The sequence below is a fragment of the Neopsephotus bourkii genome, unplaced genomic scaffold, assembly GCF_033783945.1.
Source record: "Neopsephotus bourkii isolate Nb327-2 ecotype Australia unplaced genomic scaffold, CSIRO-AGI_Nbou_v1 NB_1455, whole genome shotgun sequence".
Lineage (NCBI taxonomy): Eukaryota > Metazoa > Chordata > Aves > Psittaciformes > Psittacidae > Neopsephotus > Neopsephotus bourkii.
In genome coordinates, this window is record NW_026901932.1 from 41168 (window position 1) to 64753 (window position 23586).

Genomic DNA, 23586 nt, shown 5'->3' on the forward strand with positions numbered 1-23586 from the left:
GGGAACACCATTGGGAACACGGATCGCCTTGCACTGGGATGGGAATTGGGATACCTACCGTGAGCATGGAGGCCTTGCTTTTCCTATTGGGAATTCCAAGTGGTTTTGATAGGGAAGCGGGCGGCATTCCCGTTGGGAAGGGAAACATGGATGTGGCCCTATCCCATAGGCATGCAATGGGGGGGGGGATGGGAGGAAGGAGCCATTCCCAAAGGGGCTTCCTTTGATCCCTATGGATTTGGGAATCACTTCCCGACCCGGACCAGGGAGCATTGAGCACCCAAACCCCAATCCCAAATCCCATGGGAACGCATGGACTCCAAGGAGGTTTTTTTGCTGGGATAACGGGGATGCTGCATCATTCCCGGAGCTTTTCCAAGGAAAAAGGTGGCTTCCACCTGGAGAAATCCTTTGGGAATGCGGGAGAAGAGCCAGGAAATCCCTATGGAAAGAAAAAGGCTTCCATTGGAGCCATTCCCATCGCTGAGCCCTTATCCCAAAGGATACCATGGAGGGCGCCATGGGATGGGAATGGCGTGGGAAAAATGGGAATATCCCCCTTTGGAGTGGGAATATCGCCCTTTGGAGTGGGAATATCCCCTTTGGAGTGGGAATATCCCCCTTTGGAGTGGGAATATCGCCCTTTGGATTGGGAATATCGCCCTTTGGAGTGGGAATATCGCCCTTTGGAGTGGGAATATCCCCTTTGGAGTGGGAATATCCCCCTTTGGAGTGGGAATATCCCCCTTTGGATTGGGAATATCGCCCTTTGGAGTGGGAATATCCCCCTTTGGAGTGGGAATATCCCCTTTGGAGTGGGAATATCCCCCTTTGGAGTGGGAATATCGCCCTTTGGAGTGGGAATATCCCCTTTGGAGTGGGAATATCCCCCTTTGGAGTGGGAATATCCCCTTTGGAGTGGGAATATCCTCCTTTGGAGTGGGAATATCGCCCTTTGGAGTGGGAATATCCCCTTTGGAGTGGGAATATCCCCCTTTGGAGTGGGAATATCCCCCTTTGGATTGGGAATATCGCCCTTTGGATTGGGAATATCGCCCTTTGGAGTGGGAATATCCCCTTTGGATTGGGAATATCCCCCTTGGAGTGGGAATATCCCCTTTGGAATGGGAATATCCTCCTTTGGAGTGGGAATATCCCCCTTTGGAGTGGGAATATCCTCCTTTGGAGTGGGAATATCCCCCTTTGGAGCGGGAATATCCCCCTTTGGAGCAGGAATATCCCCTTTGGATTGGGAATATCCCCCTTTGGAGCAGGAATATCCCCTTTGGATTGGGAATATCCCCCTTTGGATTGGGAATATCCCCCTTTGGAGTGGGAATATCCCCTTTGGAGTGGGAATATCCCCTTTGGAGTGGGAATATCCCCCTTTGGAGCGGGAATATCCCCCTTTGGAGTGGGAATATCCCTATTTGGAGTGGGAATATCCCCTTTGGAGTGGGAATATCCCCCTTTGGAGCGGGAATATCGCCCTTTGGAGCGGGAATATCCCCCTTTGGAGTGGGAATATCCCCTTTGGAGTGGGAATATCCCCCTTTGGATTGGGAATATCGCCCTTTGGAGCGGGAATATCCCCCTTTGGAGTGGGAATATCCCCTTTGGAGCTTGGAAATCCCTATGGAATGCCATTGGGGGTTACCTTAGACCAGGAAGCGATGCTCCTTGCCATCATGGGCCATGAGGATGACGTTCCTATTGGAAGTCCAGATGAGGCGGGCCAGGCGCAAGGCATTGTGGGAGCCCGGCGAGGCCGGCTGCACTGGGGGGACCTGGTAGGTTTTGATGCAGCGGAGCTGGGGGGCCGAGTTGAGCATCCCAATGCTGCCCAATAGGGAGGTGTTCATCTGCAATGGGAGCAATGGGGGGACATCCCCAGATCCATCATGGACCCATCCCCATCTCCCCCATGGACCCATCCCCATCCCCACCATGGACCCATCCCCATCTCCACCATGGAACCATCCCCATCTCCATCATGGACCCATCCCCATCTCCACCATGGACCCATCCCCATCTCCACCATGGACCCATCCCCATCTCCACCATGGACCCATCCCCATCTCCCCCATGGACCCATCCCCATCCCCACCATGGACCCATCCCCATCCCCATCATGGAACCATCCCCATCTCCACCATGGACCCATCCCCATCTCCACCATGGAACCATCCCCATCTCCATCATGGAACCATCCCCACCATGGACCCATCCCCATCTCCACCATGGAACCATCCCCATCCCCACCATGGACCCATCCCCATCCCCATCCTGGAACCATCCCCATCTCCCCCATGGACCCATCCCCATCCCCACCATGGACCCATCCCCATCTCCACCATGGAACCATCCCCATCCCCACCATGGACCCATCCCCATCCCCATCATGGAACCATCCCCATCTCCCCCATGGACCCATCCCCATCCCCATCCTGGAACCATCCCCATCTCCACCATGGACCCATCCCCATCTCCACCATGGACCCATCCCCATCTCCACCATGGACCCATCCCCATCTCCATCATGGACCCATCCCCATCTCCATCATGGAACCATCCCCATCCCCACCATGGACCCATCCCTATCCCCATCATGGACCCATCCCCATCTCCACCATGGACCCATCCCCATCTCCATCATGGACCCATCCCCATCCCCACCATGGACCCATCCCCATCCCCATCATGGACCCATCCCCATCTCCACCATGGACCCATCCCCATCTCCACCATGGCACCCATCCCCATCTCCCCCATGGACCCATCCCCATCTCCACCATGGACCCATCCCCATCTCCCCATGGAACCATCCCCATCTCCACCATGGACCCATCCCCATCCCCCATGGACCCATCCCCATCTCCACCATGGACCCATCCCCATCTCCACCATGGAACCATCCCCATCATGGACCCATCCCCATCTCCACCATGGACCCATCCCCATCTCCACCATGGACCCATCCCCATCTCCCCCATGGACCATTCCCATCCCTCCCCGTTGCAGCTATCCCTATGGATACAGGGATGGATCCCAGCTTACCTGCCAGAAGCAGAGGTGGCTGTCAGCATTGGAATAGGTGGCCAGGTACCGGCCATCAGGAGCAAAAGCCACTGCGGTGATGGGGCCTTTGTGGCCATGGATAGTCTGGGAAAGAGGGAAAAGACAAGGAATGGGGTTGGGCATTCCCAGTATGAGCTTTGGAGCACATCCCTATGGAAAACGGGAATGGGGGCCTCTCTATGGCACCCATCCCCTATTGAACACCATTGCCCTCTCCATCCCCATCCAATGGCTTCCAAAGGGAGGCAGGACCAATGGGATAGTGGGGAATGGGAGGGGAGAGGTTGGGATTTGGGGGAAAAGGGGGGTATTTAGGGAAACCCTAAGGATAAAGGCCTGGAATTCCATGGCTTACCTGGCACTTCCCAGTGCGGATGTCATAGAGGGCCACGGAGCCATGGCGAGCTCCCACCGCGATCCTATGGCTCCGCTCGTAATAGCTCACCATATAGAACCTGGGAGGAACAATGGGATACAGGGAATGCCGATGGGATCAGAGGGTGGGAACTGCAAGCATGGTGTGGGGTGGGAGAGAGCTTAACACCGGGACGTGTTTAATCCCGTCCCCATCCAACTGGTTCTATCCCAGTTTGGCGTCCCTATAATCCAATGGGGATGCGCTTGAAGGACCCATTCCCATGGGATTCCCACCTGCAGATGGCCGGGAAGCATTCCTGGAGGCCTTTCTTCTTGAGCAAGGAGCCCTCCAGACAGTACATGACGATGTCCATCACCTGCAAGGGGGACGGGAGGCACCCGCGTCATTCCATAGGGAAACGGGGTTCCCATTGGCGCATCCCTAGGGAGCAGCTCACCTCCACCAGCAAATCCACCACATCCATGGGCATCTTCTCAATGAGGATCTCCAGCACCCTCAGGATCTCCCCTTTGGCTCTGCAGAGGGTGGGCGTGTGGACGGCGGCTTGGGATTGGCTGTTGGCAGCCAGAGCGGTGTGCCGGTGCACCTGGGAGAGGGCAGGGATGCGACTGGGATGCACTGGGGCTGCCCGTTGCCGTGGGAAGGGGGGGGAGGGGGAAATCCCATGGGAAAAGGGGGGGCTGGGGTCTCACCTCCTTGGCTATGGTGGTGATGAAGGCCGGGGGCCGGGCGGTGGCGATGAGGGCCAGAGCGTGGCGAGCCGAGCGGGCCGAGTCGGCAGCGGGGCTCAGGGGGAGCCCGGGGGTGATGCTGAGGAAGAGGATGAAGGTGAGGATGGGATCATGGGATGTGATTCCCTATGATGGGAATGGGATGTTGGAATGGGTGGGAAGGAGATGCTGGGGATGCTGCATCCTCAAAGCGATGCTGTGATGCAATGGGGACCGATTGGTACCCAAGCGCTGGACCAGCACCAGGGGTGATGCTGAGGATGAGGGGATGAAGGTGAGGATGGGATCATGGGAACTGATTCCCTATGATGGGAATGGGATGTTGGATGGGTGGCAAGGAGATGCTGGGGATGCCCCATCCTCAAAGCGATGCTGTGATGCAGTGGGTACCGATTGGTACCCAAGCGCTGGACCAGCACCAGGGGTGATGCTGAGGATGAGGAGGGGGATGAAGGTTAGGATGAGGTTATGGGATGCTATTCCCTATGATGGGAATGGGATGTTGGAACGGGTGGGAAGGAGATGCTGGGGATGCTCCATCCTCAAAGCGATGCTGTGATGCAATGGGTACCGATTGGTACCCAAGCGCTGGACCAGCACCAGGGATGATGCTGAGGATGAGGGGATGAAGGTGAGGATGAGGTTATGGGATGTTATTCCCTATGAGGGGAATGGGATGTTGGATGGGTGGGAAGGAGATGCTGGGGATGCTTGTGTGTGTGTGGTGGGGGTTGGTGGTGGGGGGGTGTGTGGGTGAGGATGAGGGGATGGGATCATGGGAAGTGATTCCCTATGAGGGGAATGGGATGTTGGAACGGGTGGCAAGGAGATGCTGGGGATGTTTGTGTGTGTGTGGTGGGGGTTGGTGGTGGGGGGGTGTGTGGGGGATGAAGGTGAGGATGGGATCATGGGAACTGATTCCCTATGATGGGAATGGGATGTTGGAATGGGTGGCAAGGAGATGCTGGGGATGCTCCATCCTCAAAGCGATGCTGTGACGCAATGGGGACCGATTGGTACCCAAGCGCTGGACCAGCACCAGGGGTGATGCTGAGGAAGAGGAGGATGAAGGGGATGAAGATTGGGATGGGATCATGGGAAGTGATTCCCTATGATGGGAATGGGATGTTGGGATGGGTGGGAAGGAGATGCTGGGGATGCTCCATCCTCAAAGCGATGCTGTGATGCAGTGGGTACCGATTGGTACCCAAGCGCTGGACCAGCACCAGGGGTGATGCTGAGGATGAGGGGATGAAGGGGATGAAGATTGGGGTGGGATCATGGGAAGTGATTCCCTATGATGGGAATGGGATGTTGGGATGGGTGGGAAGGAGATGCTGGGGATGCTCCATCCTCAAAGCGATGCTGTGACGCAATGGGGACCGATTGGTACCCAAGCGCTGGACCAGCACCAGGGGTGATGCTGAGGAAGAGGAGGTGAAGGGGATGAAGATTGGGATGGGATCATGGGAAGTGATTCCCTATGATGGGAATGGGATGTTGGATGGGTGGGAAGGAGATGCTGGGGATGCTCCATCCTCAAAGCGATGCTGTGATGCAGTGGGGACCGATTGGTACCCAAGCACTGGACCAGCACCAGGGGTGATGCTGAGGATGAGGGGATGAAGGGGATGAAGATTGGGATGGGATCATGGGAAGTGATTCCCTATGAGGGGAATGGGATGTTGGAATGGGTGGCAAGGAGATGCTGGGGATGCTCCATCCTCAAAGCGATGCTGTGACGCAGTGGGTACTGATTGGTACCCAAGCGCTGGACCAGCACCAGGGGTGATGCTGAGGATGAGGATAAGGGGATGGGATCATGGGAAGTGATTCCCTATGATGGGAATGGGATGTTGGAATGGGTGGCAAGGAGATGCTGGGGATGCTCCATCCTCAAAGCGATGCTGTGATGCACTGGGGACCGATTGGTACCCAAGCACTGGACCAGCACCAGGGGTGATGCTGAGGATGAGGGGATGAAGGTGAGGATGGGATCATGGGAAGTGATTCCCTATGAGGGGAATGGGATGTTGGATGGGTGGGAAGGAGATGCTGGGGATGAAGGTGAGGATGGGATCATGGGAAGTGATTCCCTATGATGGGAATGGGATGTTGGAATGGGTGGGAAGGAGATGCTGGGGATGAAGGTGAGGATGGGATCATGGGAAGTGATTCCCTATGATGGGAATGGGATGTTGGAATGGGTGGCAAGGAGATGCTGAGGATGCCCCATCCTCAAAGCGATGCTGTGATGCAGTGGGGACCGATTGGTACCCAAGCGCTGGACCAGCACCAGGGATGATGCTGAGGATGAGGGGATGAAGGTGAGGATGGGATCATGGGATGCTATTCCCTATGATGGGAATGGGATGTTGGAATGGGTGGGAAGGAGATGCTGGGGATGCTCCATCCTCAAAGTGATGCTGTGATGCAATGGGTACCGATTGGTACCCAAGTGCTGGACCAGCACCAGGGGTGATGCTGAGGAAGAGGAGGATGAAGGGGATGAAGATTGGGATGGGATCATGGGAAGTGATTCCCTATGAGGGGAATGGGATCTTGGAATGGGTGGGAAGGAGATGCTGGGGATGAAGGTGAGGATGGGATCATGGGAAGTGATTCCCTATGATGGGAATGGGATGTTGGAATGGGTGGCAAGGAGATGCTGGGGATGCCCCATCCTCAAAGCGATGCTGTGACGCACTGGGTACCGATTGGTACCCAATCCCCGCCTCCCCCCCGTTTCTCCATTACCGCATCCCCATCCCAGTCCCCAACTGGGGCCCACTGGGATCAGCCCGTACTTGGCCAGGTGCTTGTCCGCGTCGGCGCAGAGCTCCAGCAGCCCCAGCAGCACGGCCGACACGTCCATGTAGGGCTCCCAGACGGTGAAGCCGCGGCCAATGAGGTCGATGGCGCTGCGGCGGAGGGCACTGGGAGGCGGCGGGCGGGAGCCGGGCGATGGCAGCAGCAGGAAGGTCAGGGCCTTGCCTGGGTAGGGGGGACACAAAGGGGGAATCCCATAGGGAATAATGGGGAGCGTTGGGAACGGGCAGGGATGGCGTTATCCACCTCATCCCGCAACACCAGTAAGGGCTTCCCCCCATCCCATTAAAGGCAAGGAGGGTGTTTTCCACACTTCTGGAATGGGGATAGCATTGCTTTCAAGCACAAAGTGGGATGTGGGAATAAAGGGCCTAACCCCCCCCCCCATAGAACCCTATTCGCTCCCATTGGAGCATCTTCATCTTCCCCCTATCCCAGCTCATCCCATCCTTTCCCTGCCTTAAACCCATGGAGAGTTATGGGATACACAGCACCAGGCTGGTTTCTATGGGAACGGAGCGCGCCCCATCATCCCAATGGGAATAAAGAGCGGGATTGCATGGAGTTATGACTCCCATAGGGAACAGGGGGGTTAATGATGGGCGCCCTGCTGCGTTGCAATGGGATCTGGGGTGCCCGGTCCTGGGGATACTCACACGTGTGCCTGGCTAGGGAATAATCGGCTGCGGTGCCGCTGGTGGAGCCGAAGCCCTCGGGAACCTGGCTGGAGCTGCGGGGCCGTGCCAGGAGCCGGGGGGGCTGGATCTCGGCCCCGAACTCGGCCCCAATGACCCCCAATAGGATGATGGCGGTGGCTTGCTTCCTCCTCTCCTCCGAGGATGAGGAGGAGGATGAGGATGAGGCCTTCTTGAGCGGGGGCAGGCAGGCTGCAAGGGGAGGATGGAAGGGGTGGGAATGGGGCCGGTGCCGTTGGGGAATGGGGGGGTTGTAGGGATGGGGGGGGTGCTCCTGCGTCATCCTCATTGCCAGGATAGGAGCTGTCCCTGTCTGTTGTCCATATACAGCCCCTTAGCATCCATATGGGATGGGTATCCCTGTCTATTATCCATACAGAATGGATATCCCTATCTATTATCCATACAGAATGGATATCCCTATCTATTATCCATACAGAATGGATATCCCTATCTATTATCCATACAGAATGGATATCCCTATCTATTATCCATATGGAACGGATATCCCTGTCTATTATCCCTATAGAACGGATATCCCTATCTATTATCCATACAGAATGGCTATCCCTATCTATTATCCCTATAGAACGGATATCCCTATCTATTATCCATACAGATATGCTCCCAGTGTATCCCAGTCCTTATGGAATGAAATCCTCCCCATATCCCATCCCCTGCTTGGCTGAACCCCATGGATTCGGATCCGGATGTGCATGGAGTAGGGAACAGCTTCCTACAGCATGGGAGCAGCCATTCCCCTCCTCCTGCATCCCTCACTGCATCCCAAGGGATGCATCCCGCCTCCCGCCACCCTAAGGATGCTCTTCACATGAACTGGAAGCACTGGGGAGCTGGGATCGGCTCTATGGAAGCAGCTTTTCCTACTGGATCCATCCCCATAGGAGCGTTCCTCACCCCCATTCCCATTGGAAAACCCATGGAAAAGGCCAAAATCCCTGCGGAACCCAGGCGCATCCCAAACCCATGGCTCATGCCCATAGCCACAGCTCCCTCTTGTGGTCCACATGGGAAGGAGCAGGGATGGGGATGGTGCCGTGCCCTCAAATCCCATGGGATTTTCCCTCTTGTCCCTGCCTAGAGCAGCATGCCCATTGGGAACTGGCCCTAAAGACCCTTAAAGCCACCCCATCCCATAGGGATCCATGCCAGGGATGATTCCCACCTGCTGGAATGTCGTCATCGCCCAGCTCCTGCTCCTCCTCCTGCACCTTGGCTTCTGTTCCCATGGGATCCGGGCTGGTGCTGCCCATCTGCACGGCCTCCGTGCTCACTCCAGCTGCAAACCCCATGCAAAACCCTGGGAATCCATGGGAAAACCCCATTCCCATTCCCAAATCCCACTTTCCCCGGCGTCACGGAGTCATTCCTGCTTGGGAAGCAGGGAACGGCTCATCGATGGGGCAAAGCCCCCTTTGGAGCAGCTTTCCCTATGGGAAGGTGGGATGGGGAAAGGGGGGGGGGGGGGGTTCCCAATGGGGTTATCCCATGGGATTTTCCCCAAGGACTCACGGGATAGGACGCTGTCCATGTAAAGGGGGAGATAGGGAGCCCAAGCATCGATGGTCTCCTTCCTCCCTGCCTGCTCCATGCGGCGCAGCTCAGCCAGCAGCAGGGCCTGCGCCGCCTCCCTCACCTAGGGAAGCCAATGGGAGCATCCCATGGGATGCGGGGCGGGTTTCCCATGGGAATGGGCTGGGATAATGGGGCCAGCATCACCTCCAAGCAGCGGTCCTGCCAGCGGCGCGCCAGCATCTCCAGCAGGGGGGGGCGGAAGGCGGCGGGGCCCAGCAGGTCCGGGAGCATCACGCAGTGCATGGCCGCCAGCTGGCTCCAGCCTGTCCATAGGGAGCATCCCAAGGGAAAAGGCGTGGGATCAGCGGGGGAAACACAGGGAAAAGGGGGGGGGAGTTCCCAAAGCTATGGGGATCCCCGGTTTTATTGCTCTTGGGGATGGAGGGGAACGGATACAGGCCTTACACAGGGGCTGCTGGGAAGGGTTTGGGGCCCTGATTCCATATTGGAGCCCTATAGGATGGATTTACCCCTGGGGATCCCTATAGGTACCCACAGCATCCTTACTCCTAGGAGTATCCCTGTTAAAGAGCTCCCCCCTATGGGTCCAACCCCATTTATTCCCATGTTAGAGCCCTATAGGATGGATTTACCCCTAGGGATCCCTATAGGTACCCACAGCATCCTTACTCCCAGTAGTATCCCTGTTGTACCATAAAGAGCTTCCCCCCTATGGGTCCAACCCCATTTATTCCCATGTTAGATGCTTATAGGATGGATTTACCCCTGGGAATCCCTATAGGTACCCACAGCATCCTTACTCCTAGGAGTATCCCTGTTGTACCATAAAGAGCTCCTTTCCATGGGTCCAACCCCATGTTAGATCCCTATAGGATGGATTTACCCCTAGGCACCCCTATAGGTACCCACAGCATCCCTACTCCTAGTAGTATCCCTGTTGTACCATCAAGAGCTCCAATAGGCTTATATGGAGTAGTTTATGGAGCAGTGCACGGAGGCCCCTGCTCCCTGCTATTCCCTATAGGAAGCAGCGCAGCTCCCAGGCCTTTCCCCCCTTATCCATCCCCTCCTCTTCCTCATCCCTATGGATAACACGGAAGGGAAGAGCCCGGAATACCTTCATTGACCAGGAAAGGGGGGTGGAAAGGAGGAGCAGCGTCGGAAGCGGCTTCGGGATCGCATTCCCCAAGGCAAGAAAAGGAGGAAGAGAGGAAGCAGAGTGAGGAAGGCCAGAGCAGGGATGGGGATGGGAAAGATGGGAAGAGCGGCATTCCAAAGGCTTGGGAAACCCCAATGGCTCGCTGCTCATTGACACCATAGGGCCCTGACCCCAAATCCCAGCTCTTAGGAATGGGAATAGGGAAACCCCGCCCCTATGGATGCTATGGGGTGAATCCTTCCTGTTCCCAATGGGATCGCTGCCACCCTCTCTGTTCCATAGGGAAGGCTGAGGGCATCCCTTCTTTCCCATCTTTGGGAACGCTCTACCACAACCCCTTTGGGATCTCAATGTTCCCAATCCCACATGGCTAAAGAAGAGGGGGCAATGGGGATGTTCTGGGTTATCCAATGGGATATTCCAATGGGATACCCACTGCTGCCATGCCTTTTACCTTGCTTGATGTGTCCTTGGGCTGCAATGGCAGGGGGGGCTTTGGCCCTCGGGGTCTCGGGGGCGCCTGGTCGGGGTGGCCTAAGGAGAACGGGAACAGGGACAAGGGGAAAAAGAGCTGGAAAAGCACTAAAAGGGGGGGAAAAAGCTTGGGAATCCCAGTTCCCATTCCCAGCAAAGCATCAGTGGGGAAAAAGAGGGGAAAACCCCGTTTTGAAGCCATTCCCATAAAGGATGGGGTGGGAAAAACCTCATTTTGAAACCATTCCCATAAAGGATGGGGTGGGAAAAAGGGGCAAAACCTCATTTTGAAGCCGTTCCCATAAAGGATGGGGTGGGAAAAGGGGGAAAACCTCATTTTGAAGCCATTCCCATAAAGGATGGGGTGGGAAAAAGGGGGAAAACCTCATTTTGAAGCCATTCCCATAAAGGATGGGGTGGGGAAAAGGGGGAAAACCTCATTTTGAAGCCGTTCCCATAAAGGATGGGGTGGGAAAAGGGGGAAAACCTCATTTTGAAGCCATTCCCATAAAGGATGGGGTGGGGAAAACCTCATTTTGAAGCCATTTCCATAAAGGATGGGGTGGGGAAAAGGGGGAAAACCTCATTTTGAAGCCGTTTCCATAAAGGATGGAGTGGGGAAAACCTCATTTTGAAGCCATTCCCATAAAGGATGGGGTGGGGAAAAGGGGGAAAACCTCATTTTGAAGCCGTCCCCATAAAGGATGGGGTGGGAAAAAGGGGGAAAACCTCATTTTGAAGCCGTTCCCATAAAGGATGGGGTGGGAAAAAGGGGGAAAACCTCATTTTGAAGCCATTTCCATAAAGGATGGGGTGGGAAAAAGGGGGAAAACCTCATTTTGAAGCCGTTCCCATAAAGGATGGGGTGGGGAAAACCTCATTTTGAAGCCGTTCCCATAAAGGATGGGGTGGGAAAAACCTCATTTTGAAACCATTCCCATAAGGGATGGGGTGGGAACGGGATTCCCAAAGGATGGGGAGCAATGGGATCCATTGGGATGAGGGTTCCCTACCTGGAGGGCCCCTTGTGGGGGTGCTGTCCCAGGAAGGTGGCGTTGGTCATGCTCATGAGCGTGTTGGCCAAGGAGATGATGGAGAGGAGATGCTGCGTGCTCACGGCTCGGGATACCCCATAAGTGCCTTTCCCTATGGGATCCTCGCTCCCTATGGGGTCGGCCCCAAAGGCTCGGTCATAACCCGGCAGCATGAGGGACATGTGGGCCCCCCGGGATAAGAACCCGAAGGCCACGGAGCAATGGGGTTTGAGCATCCCCAAGCGCTCCAAGCAGAGCTGGTCCAAGGCGGGGTGCAGGCCCCAAGCGTGGAGGCAGGACAGGAAGAGCTTGGCCGTATCCATGGTGACGTTGGGCTCCAATAGGGTCAGAGGCTTGCGGTGCTCCCGATGGGCCCCGATCCCATGGGATCCGCTCCCTGCTTCCTCCTCCTCCTCCTCCTCATCCAAGAGATGCTCCTTGATGTTCTCCTTGATGCTCTCCTTGACTTGCTGCAGCAGGACCGCGGCGCGCTGCGGGCTCAGGAAGGAGGAGCCCTTGGGCAGGCCTTGGCAAGCGTCGGGATGGGACTGGGATGGGGACTGGGATGGGCACTGGGAGCAATGGGAAGCTTCCTCGCTCAGCAGCTGCAGGATGAGGGCCTCCACGTCGAAGAAGAGGACGTGGATGGCGGCGTCCCAGGTCGAGGCCTTCAGGGCTTGGACCATGAGGGAGTGAGGGGGGTGCTTGGGGAGGGAGTCCTGGGGAAGGAGAAATGGGGTTAAAGGGGGGGGAAATGGGAGATTTGGGGTGAAAATGGGAGATTTAGGGATAATGGGAGGTTTGGGGTTGAAAACAGCAGATTTGGGGTGAAAAACAGCAGGTTTGGGGTTGAAAACAGCAGATTTGGGGTGAAAACAGCAGATTTAGGGATAATGGGAGGTTTGGGGGGAAAAACAGCAGATTTGGGGTTGAAAACAGCAGATTTGGGGGGAAAAACAGCAGATTTGGGGGGAAAAACAGCAGATTTGGGGTTGAAAACAGCAGATTTGGGGTTGAAAACAGCAGATTTGGGGGGAAAAACAGCAGATTTGGGGTTGAAAGCAGCAGATTTGGGGTGAAAACCAGCAGATTTGGGGTGAAAAACAGCAGATTTGGGGTTGAAAACAGCAGATTTGGGGTTGAAAACAGCAGATTTGGGGTGAAAAACAGCAGGTTTGGGGTTGAAAACAGCAGATTTGGGGGGAAAAACAGCAGATTTGGGGGGAAAACCAGCATCTTTAGGGTGAAAAACAGCAGATTTGGGGTTGAAAACAGCATCTTTAGGGTGAAAAACAGCAGATTTGGGGTGAAGAAGAGCATCTTTAGGGGAAAAACAGCATCTTTAGGGTGAAAAAGAGCAGATTTGGGGGAAGAAGAGTGTCTTTAGGGGAAGAAGAGCATCTTTAGGGTGAACTAAAGCATCTTTAGGGTGAACTAAAGCATCTTTAGGGTGAATTAAAGCATCTTTAGGGTGAATTAAAGCATCTTTAGGGTGAATTAAAGCATCTTTAGGGTGCATTAAAGCATCTTTAGGGTGAACTAAAGCATCTTTAGGGTGAATTAAAGCATCTTTAGGGTGAATTAAAGCATCTTTAGGGTGAATTAAAGCATCTTTAGGGTGAACTAAAGCATCTTTAGGGTGAATTAAAGCATCTTTAGGGTGAATTAAAGCATCTTTAGGGTGAATTAAAGCATCTTTCGGGTGCATTAAAGCATCTTTAGGGTGAATTAAAGCATCTTTAGGGTGAATTAAAGCATCTTTAGGGTGAATTAAAGCATCTTTAGGGTGAATTAAAGCATCTTTAGGGTGCATTAAAGCATCTTTAGGGTGAATTAAAGCATCTTTAGGGTCTAAAGCATCTTTAGGGTGAATTAAAGCATCTTTAGGGTGAATTAAAGCATCTTTAGGGTGAATTAAAGCATCTTTAGGGTGCATTAAAGCATCTTTAGGGTGAATTAAAGCATCTTTAGGGTGAATTAAAGCATCTTTAGGGTGAATTAAAGCATCTTTAGGGTGAATTAAAGCATCTTTAGGGTGAACTAAAGCATCTTTAGGGTGAATTAAAGCATCTTTAGGGTGAATTAAAGCATCTTTAGGGTGAATTAAAGCATCTTTCGGGTGCATTAAAGCATCTTTAGGGTGAATTAAAGCATCTTTAGGGTGAATTAAAGCATCTTTAGGGTGCATTAAAGCATCTTTAAAGCGCACCAGAGCATCTCCTCCCGTCTTCTGTCCCCCTTTCCGCCCCACTCCCCCCATAGTCCCCCAGTTCCCCCACTCCCCCCATTCCCAGTGCCCCCAGTGCCACCTTGCCCGCGGCTCCGGGGGCCAGCAGGTTGGTGGCCAGGCTCTGCAGCTTGTGATGGGCCACGCTCTTGAGGGCCGCCAGGCTCCTCCTGCTCACGGCCTGCTTGAGGTTGAGGGCGCCGTGGCCCAGGGCTTCCGGTGCCGCCTCGGCGCAGGCCGCCAGGATCTCCACACCAGTCGTTCCCATTACGCACCGGTCCAGAGCACCTGGGAATCCCATTGGGGATAGGGGCAACGCTATGGGGTCAATGGGACCACCGCCATGGTGGTGTTGTTAGGGTAACCCCAATGGGAATTGTGGCCCAAAGCACCTGGGAAACCCATTGGGAATAGGGGGAATGCTATGGGGTCAATGGGACCACCGCCATGGTGGTGTTGTTAGGGTAACCCCAATGGGAATTGTGGCCCAAAGCACCTGGGAAACCCATTGGGAATAGGGGCAACGCTATGGGATCGATGGGACCACCGCCATGGTGGTGTTGTTAGGGTAACCCCAATGGGAATTGTGGCCCAAAGCACCTGGGAAACCCATTGGGAATAAGGGCAACGCTATGGGGTCATAAAGGGAACGGGATGCTCGAAGGGAGCACCGCCATGGTGGTGTTGTTAGGGTAACCCCAATGGGAATTGTGGCCCAAAGCACCTGGGAAACCCATTGGGAATAAGGGCAACGCTCTGGGGTCATAAAGGGAACGGGATGCTCGAAGGGACCACCACCATGGTGGTGTTGTTAGGGTAACCCCAATGGGAATTGTGGCCCAAAGCACCTGGGAAACCCATTGGGAATAGGGGCAACGCTATGGGGTCCTAAAGGGAACGGGATGCTCGAAGGGACCACCGCCACGGTGGTGTTGTTAGGGTAACCCCAATGGGAATTGTGGCCCAAAGCACCTGGGAAACCCATTGGGAATAGGGGGAATGCTATGGGATCGATGGGACCACCACCATGGTGGTGTTGTTAGGGTAACCCCAATGGGAATTGTGGCCCAAAGCACCTGGGAAACCCATTGGGAATAAGGGCAACGCTATGGGGTCATAAAGGGAACGGGATGCTCGAAGGGACCACCGCCATGGTGGTGTTGTTAGGGTAACCCCAATGGGAATTGTGGCCCAAAGCACCTGGGAAACCCATTGGGAATAGGGGGAATGCTATGGGATTGATGGGACCACCACCATGGTGGTGTTGTTAGGGTAACCCCAATGGGAATTGTGGCCCAAAGCACCTGGGAAACCCATTGGGAATAGGGGGAATGCTATGGGATCAATGGGACCACCGCCACGGTGGTGTTGTTAGGGTAACCCCAATGGAAACCGGGCCCCATCCCGCTGTTATTCCCGGTTTTCCCTACCCGTATCCATGTGCCACACGTAGACGGAGCCGTCGGAGCACCCCACCACCAGGTAATCCTCGGCAGGCCTCCACTTGATCACTTGGATGGGGAAGAGGTGCCGGGATGCCAGCAGGAGGCACTTGCGCTCCCGCAGGCTCAACAGCGCCACCGAGTGGTCGCCAGCCACCGAGCACACGCATTGCTGCACCCTGCTCTATGGGACAAAACCCATAGGGGACCATTGGGGAGCGCGCTGGGAAAGGGGGAAACCCCAATCCGTGCCCTTTAACAGCGTCCCCATGGGGTGGGCACCCACTCACACTGCAGGTCTCGGGGGGCACCAGGAGCTGGGTGATGTCGCCGCCGTGCACGTGGAACAGATGCTGCATGGCCCCCGAGAAGAGATCCCAAAGGATAACGGTGAAGTCCAAGGAGCCCGAAAGGAGGGCGCTGCGGTCGTAGCGCCCCGCTTCCTGATGGGGGTACAGGAGGCAGGTGACGCGGGCGCGGTGGGCGCGCAGGGTGCGGTGCGGGGGCCAACCTGGGGGGACAGGGAATGGGGGGGGATGAGGATGGGGGATCCCCGGCATCCGCATCCCATTGGGTTGCATGGGGTAAAGGAGCTTTGGGTACCAAATGGGATGCGGGGGAAAGAGGATGCTCATTGGTCCTCATTGAGCTATGAGCATCCTGACCCATCCCAAAGCATTCCCAAGCTTTTCCAAGCAGTGGGATGGAGCTTGGGAAAACAGGAAGCTGGGAATGAGGATGGGAGATTCCCGACACCCGCATCCCATTGGGTTGCATGGGATAAAGGAGCTTTGGGTACCAAATGGGATGCGGTGGAAAGAGGATGCTCATTGGGTTCCAATGGTGATCCCTTGCACCCCATTGTCCCATGAGCATCCCGACTCATCCCAAAGCATTCCCAACCTTTTCCAAGGAGAATAAGGAATGGGATGGAGCTTGGGAGAACAGGAAGTTGGGAATGAGGCTGGGAGATTCCCGACACCCGCATCCCATTGGATTGCATGGGATAAAGGAGCTTTGGGTACCAAATGGGATGCGGGGGAAAGAGGATGCTCATTGGTCCTCATTGAGCTATGAGCATCCTGACCCATCCCAAAGCATTCCCAACCTTTCCCAAGGAGGATAAGGAATGGGATGGAGCCTGGGAGAACAGGAAGCTGGGAATGAGGATGGGAGATTCCCGACATCCGCATCCCATTGGGTTGCATGGGACAAAGGAGCTTTGGGTACCAAATGGGATGCGGGGGAAAGAGGATGCTCATTGGTCCTCATTGAGCTATGAGCATCCTGACCCATCCCAAAGCATTCCCAACCTTTCCCAAGCAGTGGGATGGAGCTTGGGAAAACAGGAAGTTGGGAATGAGGATGGGAGATTCCTGACACCCGCATCCCATTGGATTGCATGGGGTAAAGGAGCTTTGGGTACCAAATGGGATGTGGCAGGAGGGAGAGGATGCTCATTGGGTTCCAATGGGGATCCCTTGCATCCCATTGTGCCATGAGCATCCTGACCCATCCCAAAGGATTCCCAACCTTTTCCAAGGAGGATTGGGGGGATGGAGCTTGGGAAAACAGGAAGTTGGGAATGAGGCTGGGAGATTCCTGACATCTGCATCCCATTGGGTTGCATGGGGTAAAGGAGCTTTGGGTACCAAACGGGATGTGGTGGAAGAGGATGCTCATTGGGTTCCAATGGGGATCCCTTGCATCCCATTGTCCCATGAGCATCCCGACCTATCCCAAAGCATTCCCAACCTTTTCCAAGGAGAATAAGGAATGGGATGGAGCTTGGGAGAACAGGAAGTTGGGAATGAGGCTGGGAGATTCCTGACACCCGCATCCCATTGGATTGCATGGGGTAAAGGAGCTTTGGGTACCAAATGGGATGCGGTGGAAAGAGGATGCTCATTGGGTTCCAATGGGGATCCCTTGCACCCCATTGTCCCATGAGCACCCCAACCCATCCCAAAGCATTCCCAAGGAGGATAAGGAGCGGGATGGAGCTGACGCCTTCCTGCAGCCCCATCCCACAGCCTGGATCCCCTGCCTCCAACCCCATCTCCCAGTTCACCCATTCCCACACCCCAGCGCCCCATTGACGCCTCCCTTTGGCTCTTTCCCCTTCACCCTCGGGAAGGCGGCACCATTCCCAACCCCATTCCCAGTTACCCCTGCGCTGGGCGTGCTCCCCCTGCAGGAGCTGCACCGTGGCCGTCTGGGTGGCGGGGACGATGACGATGCTCCCGTCTTCCCGGCCGCACACCAGGCGCCCATGGAGCGGGATGTAGACGCTGGCGGTCACCTCAATGGGATCGGGGCGGTTCGGGATGCGGCTCAGCTGGTCGATGATCCCGGCCGGATGGGGACGGAGCCGCTCAAAGGCTTCCTGAAGGGATAGGGAAGCCGTGGGCTGCAGGCCTGGAGCACAAGGAAACCATTGGTGAGGATGCTCCGCGTTCCCGCTTGGAATAGCGACCCCATTATCCCAACTGGGATGCTTGGGATACCTTTAGTGGGCTCCAGGGTATCCGGGATGCTCCAAAGGGAAAGCCTTCCCGATGAATCGCCTTGGATGAGGAGCCTGGGAGGCAGAGCCTTGTGGCCGTGGAAGAAGCGGGTGAGCGGAGGGCAGATGAGGAGCTGCGGGATCGGGAATGGGAAGCATGGAAAACCAATGGGAATCACCCGGATACCCCCCCCTTTCCCTAAGGGATCGATCCCAAAGGGTTTCCGGGAATAGGAACCGGTTGCTTTCACCTCTTGCTCCGCTCTATCCAGCACGGCGAGCAAGGAAGGTGGGATGCGCTTGTCCATGCTCATCCCAACGGAGCTCCGGAAGGAAGCGCTGGCTGGGAGGCAACTGGGAGAACGGGGATAAAGGGATGGGGAAGGCGGAATGGAGGCCGTTGAGCGCCGTTCCCATTGGGATACAGGGAACACCGGGAACGCCGCTGCGGTCCCTACCTGCTTGGTAGCCCATAGATGAAGCTCCGCCCCTCCTCGCTCCATACAATGACCCGCTCCAGGGCCAGGAATTCCCCCCCGCTCCAAGCCCGTTGCTTCCCAATGGGAACGGAGCAGAGCAGGGAATAATCCCCAGCATCCAGGAGCTGCAGGGAAGCAATGGGGGGGTGATGCAATGGGATTCCCTATGGAAAAGGCGCATCCCATGGGATGGGGCTGTTACCTGCCAGGACTGGGAGCAGACGAGCAGCAGGGAGCTGGCGGCGAAGGGGCACAGGGAGAGGCTCCGGCAGTTGGGGTAAGAGAGGGGCTTGGACTCCTCCTCGAAGAGCGGGGCCGCGTCCTAGGGGATTCCCATGGGAATGGGGGGGAAGGACTCGACGCTGGGGGAGCGGGGCCATTGGGAAGCATTGGGGGGGGGGGGGTGTTCCCTTTGGAAGGGCGGCGTTCCCGAGGGATGCGGGGCGGGGAAAGGGAGGGATGGGACTGGGAAAGAGGGGGATATGGGGGGGGGGAACCCATATCTCAATGGGGGCACCCTTAAGGGGAGCACCCCTGTGTCAATGGGGGCACCCCTGTCTCAATGGGGGCACCCCTGTCTCAATGGGGGCACCCTTAAGGGGAGGACCCATATCTCAGTGGGGGCACCCCTATCTCAATGGGGACACCCTTAAGGGGAGCACCCCAATCTCAATGGGGACACCCCTGTCTCAATGGGGGCACCCATATCTCAATGGGAGCACTCCTGTCTCAATGGGGACACCCCTATCTCAATGGGGACACCCCTATCGCAATGGGGACACCCCTATCTCAATGGGGACACCCCAATCTCAATGGGGACACCCCTATCGCAATGGGGACACCCCTATCTCAATGGGGACACCCCTATCTCAATGGGGACACCCCTATCGCAATGGGGACACCCCTATCTCAATAGGGGCACCCCATATCTCAACGGGGGCACCCCTATCTCCACACTAACACCAATTATTAAGCAAAACAAGGAAAAACCGGGCTTTTTCCTAATGAAATCCATGGAAAAGTTGGGAATTCTCCCCCAAAGCGATGGAACAGGATGGGATCCCGTGCTCCATGGGCACAGTGGGAACCCCGACGGGAGCATTCCCAACAGCAGGAATAACCCCGATACCCTCCCTTTCCCTTACCTGCATCCCAGGCGATGCTCCCGAGGCGATGCTCCACACCTTGAGGGTGCCGGTGACGGATACGGCCATCACCGTGTCCTCTGGGCGGGGGCACAAAACAGAGCCCCCATTAACCCCTATGAGCCGCTCCCCCTTGGGACTCATGGAATACCATGGGAACCCCTCCCTTTTCCCTTGGGATTCATGGAATACCATGGAAAACCCCCCTTTTCCCTTGGGATTCATGGAATACCATGGGAAACCCCCTCCCTTTTCCCTTGGGATTCATGGAATACCATGGAAAACCCCCTCCCTTTTCCCTTGGGATCCATGGAATACCATGGAAAACCCCCTCCCTTTTCCCTTGGGATCCATGGAATACCATGGGAAACCCCCTCCCTTTTCCCTTGGGATCCATGGAATACCATGGGAACCCCCCCCTTTTCCCTTGGGATCCATGGAATACCATGGAAACCCCCCCTTTTCCCTTGGGATCCATGGAATACCATGGAAACCCCCCCCCCTTTTCCCTTGGGATCCATGGAATACCATGGGAAACCCCCTCCTTTTCCTTGGGATTCATGGAATACCATGGGAAACCCCCCCTTTTCTTGGGATTCATGGAATACCATGGGAAACCCCCTCCCTTTTCCCTTGGGATCCATGGAATACCATGGGAAACCCCCTCCCCTTTCCCTTGGGATTCATGGAATACCATGGAAACCCCCCCCCTTTTCCCTTGGGATCCATGGAATACCATGGGAAACCCCCCCCTTTTCCCTTGGGATTCATGGAATACCATGGGAAACCCCCTCCCTTTTCCCTTGGGATTCATGGAATCCCATGGGAAACCCCCCGATACCTTGGTTCCGTGCGGATGGGACGATGCTGATGGCGCTGATCCAATCGGGAGCGATCCTGGATAACAGGGAATAGAGCACCTCCAGGCTGGCGGCATCCAGGACGAGGATCTCGGGATACTGGCCGTGGCAAAGCAGCCTCCCTTCCCGCTGGGATCCCACGGGGCTCTGGTAGAACTGGTGGAGCAGCGGTATTGCAGTGGGGATAGGGGATTCCCCGTTATCCCAGTGGGATGGCTCCCGGCTCACCTGGATGCCTGTGTGGGTGCAGGCCAGCTTGGTGAACTCGAGGCAGCGCCCGTCGGTGACATCCCATAAACACAGCTCTCTAGGGGGAAAGGGGAACAGTGGGAATGGCAGCGCGGCTGCTGCGCCTCATTGGGGAACACTGATGGGGGGGGATGGGGGCTTGGGGTCGCATCACAAATCCCAATCCCTTCCCAATCCCTTCCCATCCCCAATCCCTTCCCAATCCCTTCCCATCCCCGATCCCTTCCCATCCCCGATCCCTTCCCATCCCCGATCCCTTCCCATCCCCGATCCCTTCCCATCCCCGATCCCTTCCCATCCCCGATCCCTTCCCATCCCCGATCCCTTCCCATCCCCGATCCCATCCCATCCCCGATCCCTTCCCATCCCCGATCCCTTCCCATCCCCGATCCCTTCCCATCCCCGATCCCTTCCCATCCCCGATCCCTTCCCATCCCCGATCCCTTCCCATCCCCGATCCCTTCCCATCCCCGATCCCTTCCAATCCCCGATCCCTTCCCATCCCCGATCCCTTCCCATCCCCGATCCCATCCCATCCCCGATCCCATCCCATCCCCAATCCCTTCCCATCCCCAATCCCTCCATCCCCGATCCATCCCATCCCCGATCCCTTCCCATCCCCGATCCCTTCCCATCCCCGATCCCTTCCCATCCCCGATCCCTTCCCATCCCCGATCCCTTCCCATCCCCCATCCCATCCCATCCCCAATCCCTTCCCATCCCCAATCCCTTCCCATCCCCAATCCCTTCCCATCCCCAATCCCTTCCCATCCCCAATCCCATCCCATCCCCGATCCCTTCCATCCCCGATCCCTTCCCATCCCCATCCATCCCATCCCCAATCCCTTCCCATCCCCAATCCCCATCCCCAATCCCTTCCCATCCCCATCCATCCCATCCCCAATCCCTTCCCATCCCCAATCCCTTCCCATCCCCAATCCCATCCCATCCCAATCCCTTCCCATCCCCAATCCCTTCCCATCCCCAATCCCTTCCCATCCCCCATCCCATCCCATCCCCAATCCCTTCCCATCCCCAATCCCTTCCCATCCCCAATCCCTTCCCATCCCCAATCCCATCCCATCCCCGATCCCTTCCCATCCCCAATCCCTTCCCATCCCCAATCCCATCCCATCCCCAATCCCATCCCAAACCCCAATCCCTTCCCACCCCCAATCCCTTCCCATCCCCAATCCCATCCCATCCCCAATCCCTTCCCATCCCCAATCCCTTCCCATCTCCAATCCCTTCCCATCCCCAATCCCATCCCATCCCCAATCCCATCCCATCCCCGTTTCCCATGGGATGTTCCCACTGCGGTCCCCATTCCCGAGGCCGGGATGCGGGGCTGATCCCATAGGAACTCACCCGCTCTCCGAGGCGCTCACCACGTGGGGCTGCTGCCCGGCCCCCGAGCCCTTGGCCAGGCAGGTGATGGAGCCCGAGTGGCCAAAGAGCAGGGCCCGAGGCTTCAGCTGGGGGGACAGGGCCCGAATGCACCTGATCCCATGGGATCCGTGTCCCAATCCCATGGGATACACATCCTAACCCCATGGGATACACGTCCCGACCCCATGGGATACGCATCCCAATATCATGGGATACTCCTCCCCACCCCATGGGATACACGTCCTGACCCCATGGGATACACGTCCCGACCCCATGGGATACACGTCCCGATCCCATGGGATACACATCCCAATATCCATGGGATACACATCCCCATCCCATGGGATCCACGTCCCCATCCCATGGGATACACATCCCCATCCCATGGGATCCACGTCCCCATCCCATGGGATACACATCCCCATCCCATGGGATCCACGTCCCCATCCCATGGGATCCACGTCCCCATCCCATGGGATCCACGTCCCCATCCCATGGGATACACGTCCCCATCCCATGGGATACACGTCCCCATCCCATGGGATACACATCCCCATCCCATGGGATACACATCCCAAATCCCATGGGATACGCATCCCGACCCCATGGGATACATGTCCCCATCCCATGGGATACACATCCCAATCCCATGGGATACGCATCCCCATCCCATAGGATCCGCATCCCCATCCCATAGGATACGCATCCCCATCCCATTGGATCCGCATCCCACCCATCCAGCATGGAAAACCCCCCGTGTATAACATAAGCAACACCACAAGCCCCTATCCACAGCCCTATTATGGGATGGATCCCCTCCTTTGCACAGCATCCCTTCTACCCCCGCAGCCACTAACCCTATCGGAAGGCAACGGCTCCCCATCCCTTTCCCTGCTTAAACCCATTGGGATTCGGGATAAGGCACCCCTTTATCCACCCCACAACCAGGATTGGGCCCTGCCATCCATTCCCTTTATGGGATAAGGATGCTTTCACTATGGGGGGGAGCCATCCCATAGCGGCATTCCTTAGGATATTGGGAACACCCATAGCATCACATGGAAAACGGGAACAATGGCAAAGGGGTTGGAAGGTGACGATGTTATGGTGTTTCCCAACCCTATTATAGGATTCTATGGGCTCCATGCCCAAAGGAGCGGCGCATAGGGGAGAACAGCGGGGTTCCCCCTTTACCTGCAGGTCCGGAGCCAGGTCCCAAAGGCAGAGCTGCCCGTCCTGGCAGCCCGTCACCACCACGGGCACCTCATCCATGAGGAGCAAGGAGGACACGCAGTGAGTGGGGGCCCGGCGGCCCCATAGCACAATGGGCAGGACCAGGCTGTTCCCGGCCAT

The 23586-nt window shown here is 56.3% G+C and overlaps 1 protein-coding gene across 1 annotated transcript; it reads right to left on the minus strand.

Moving 5' to 3' along the window:
* Window positions 1-1658: 1658 nt before the first annotated feature.
* Window positions 1659-23586, minus strand: LOC133220619 (WD repeat-containing protein 7-like). Its single transcript, XM_061368864.1, has 26 exons — window positions 23428-23586; window positions 22213-22319; window positions 20824-20902; window positions 20577-20751; window positions 19736-19815; window positions 18793-18912; window positions 18570-18715; window positions 18363-18465; window positions 18113-18245; window positions 17775-18023; window positions 15896-16116; window positions 15594-15789; window positions 14246-14451; window positions 11916-12655; window positions 10883-10962; window positions 9453-9571; window positions 9246-9369; window positions 8899-9012; window positions 7674-7904; window positions 6996-7182; window positions 4150-4267; window positions 3894-4043; window positions 3730-3812; window positions 3434-3533; window positions 3058-3162; window positions 1659-1862 (listed from the first exon to the last, which is right to left on the minus strand). The coding sequence occupies exons 1-26, from the start codon at window positions 23584-23586 to the stop codon at window positions 1659-1661; spliced, it is 4329 nt and encodes a 1442-aa protein (XP_061224848.1).

Coding starts and splice junctions, on each gene's coding strand:
- LOC133220619 (XM_061368864.1), bottom strand. CDS start 23,586: ATGGCCGGGAACAGCCTGGTCCTGCCCATTGTGCTATGGGGCCGCCGG. Junction 20,752..20,823: donor GCACCCACACAGGCATCCAG/GTGAGCCGGGAG, acceptor CTGCTCCACCAG/TTCTACCAGAGCCCCGTGGG. Junction 3,534..3,729: donor TGCTTCCCGGCCATCTGCAG/GTGGGAATCCCA, acceptor TGTTCCTCCCAG/GTTCTATATGGTGAGCTATT.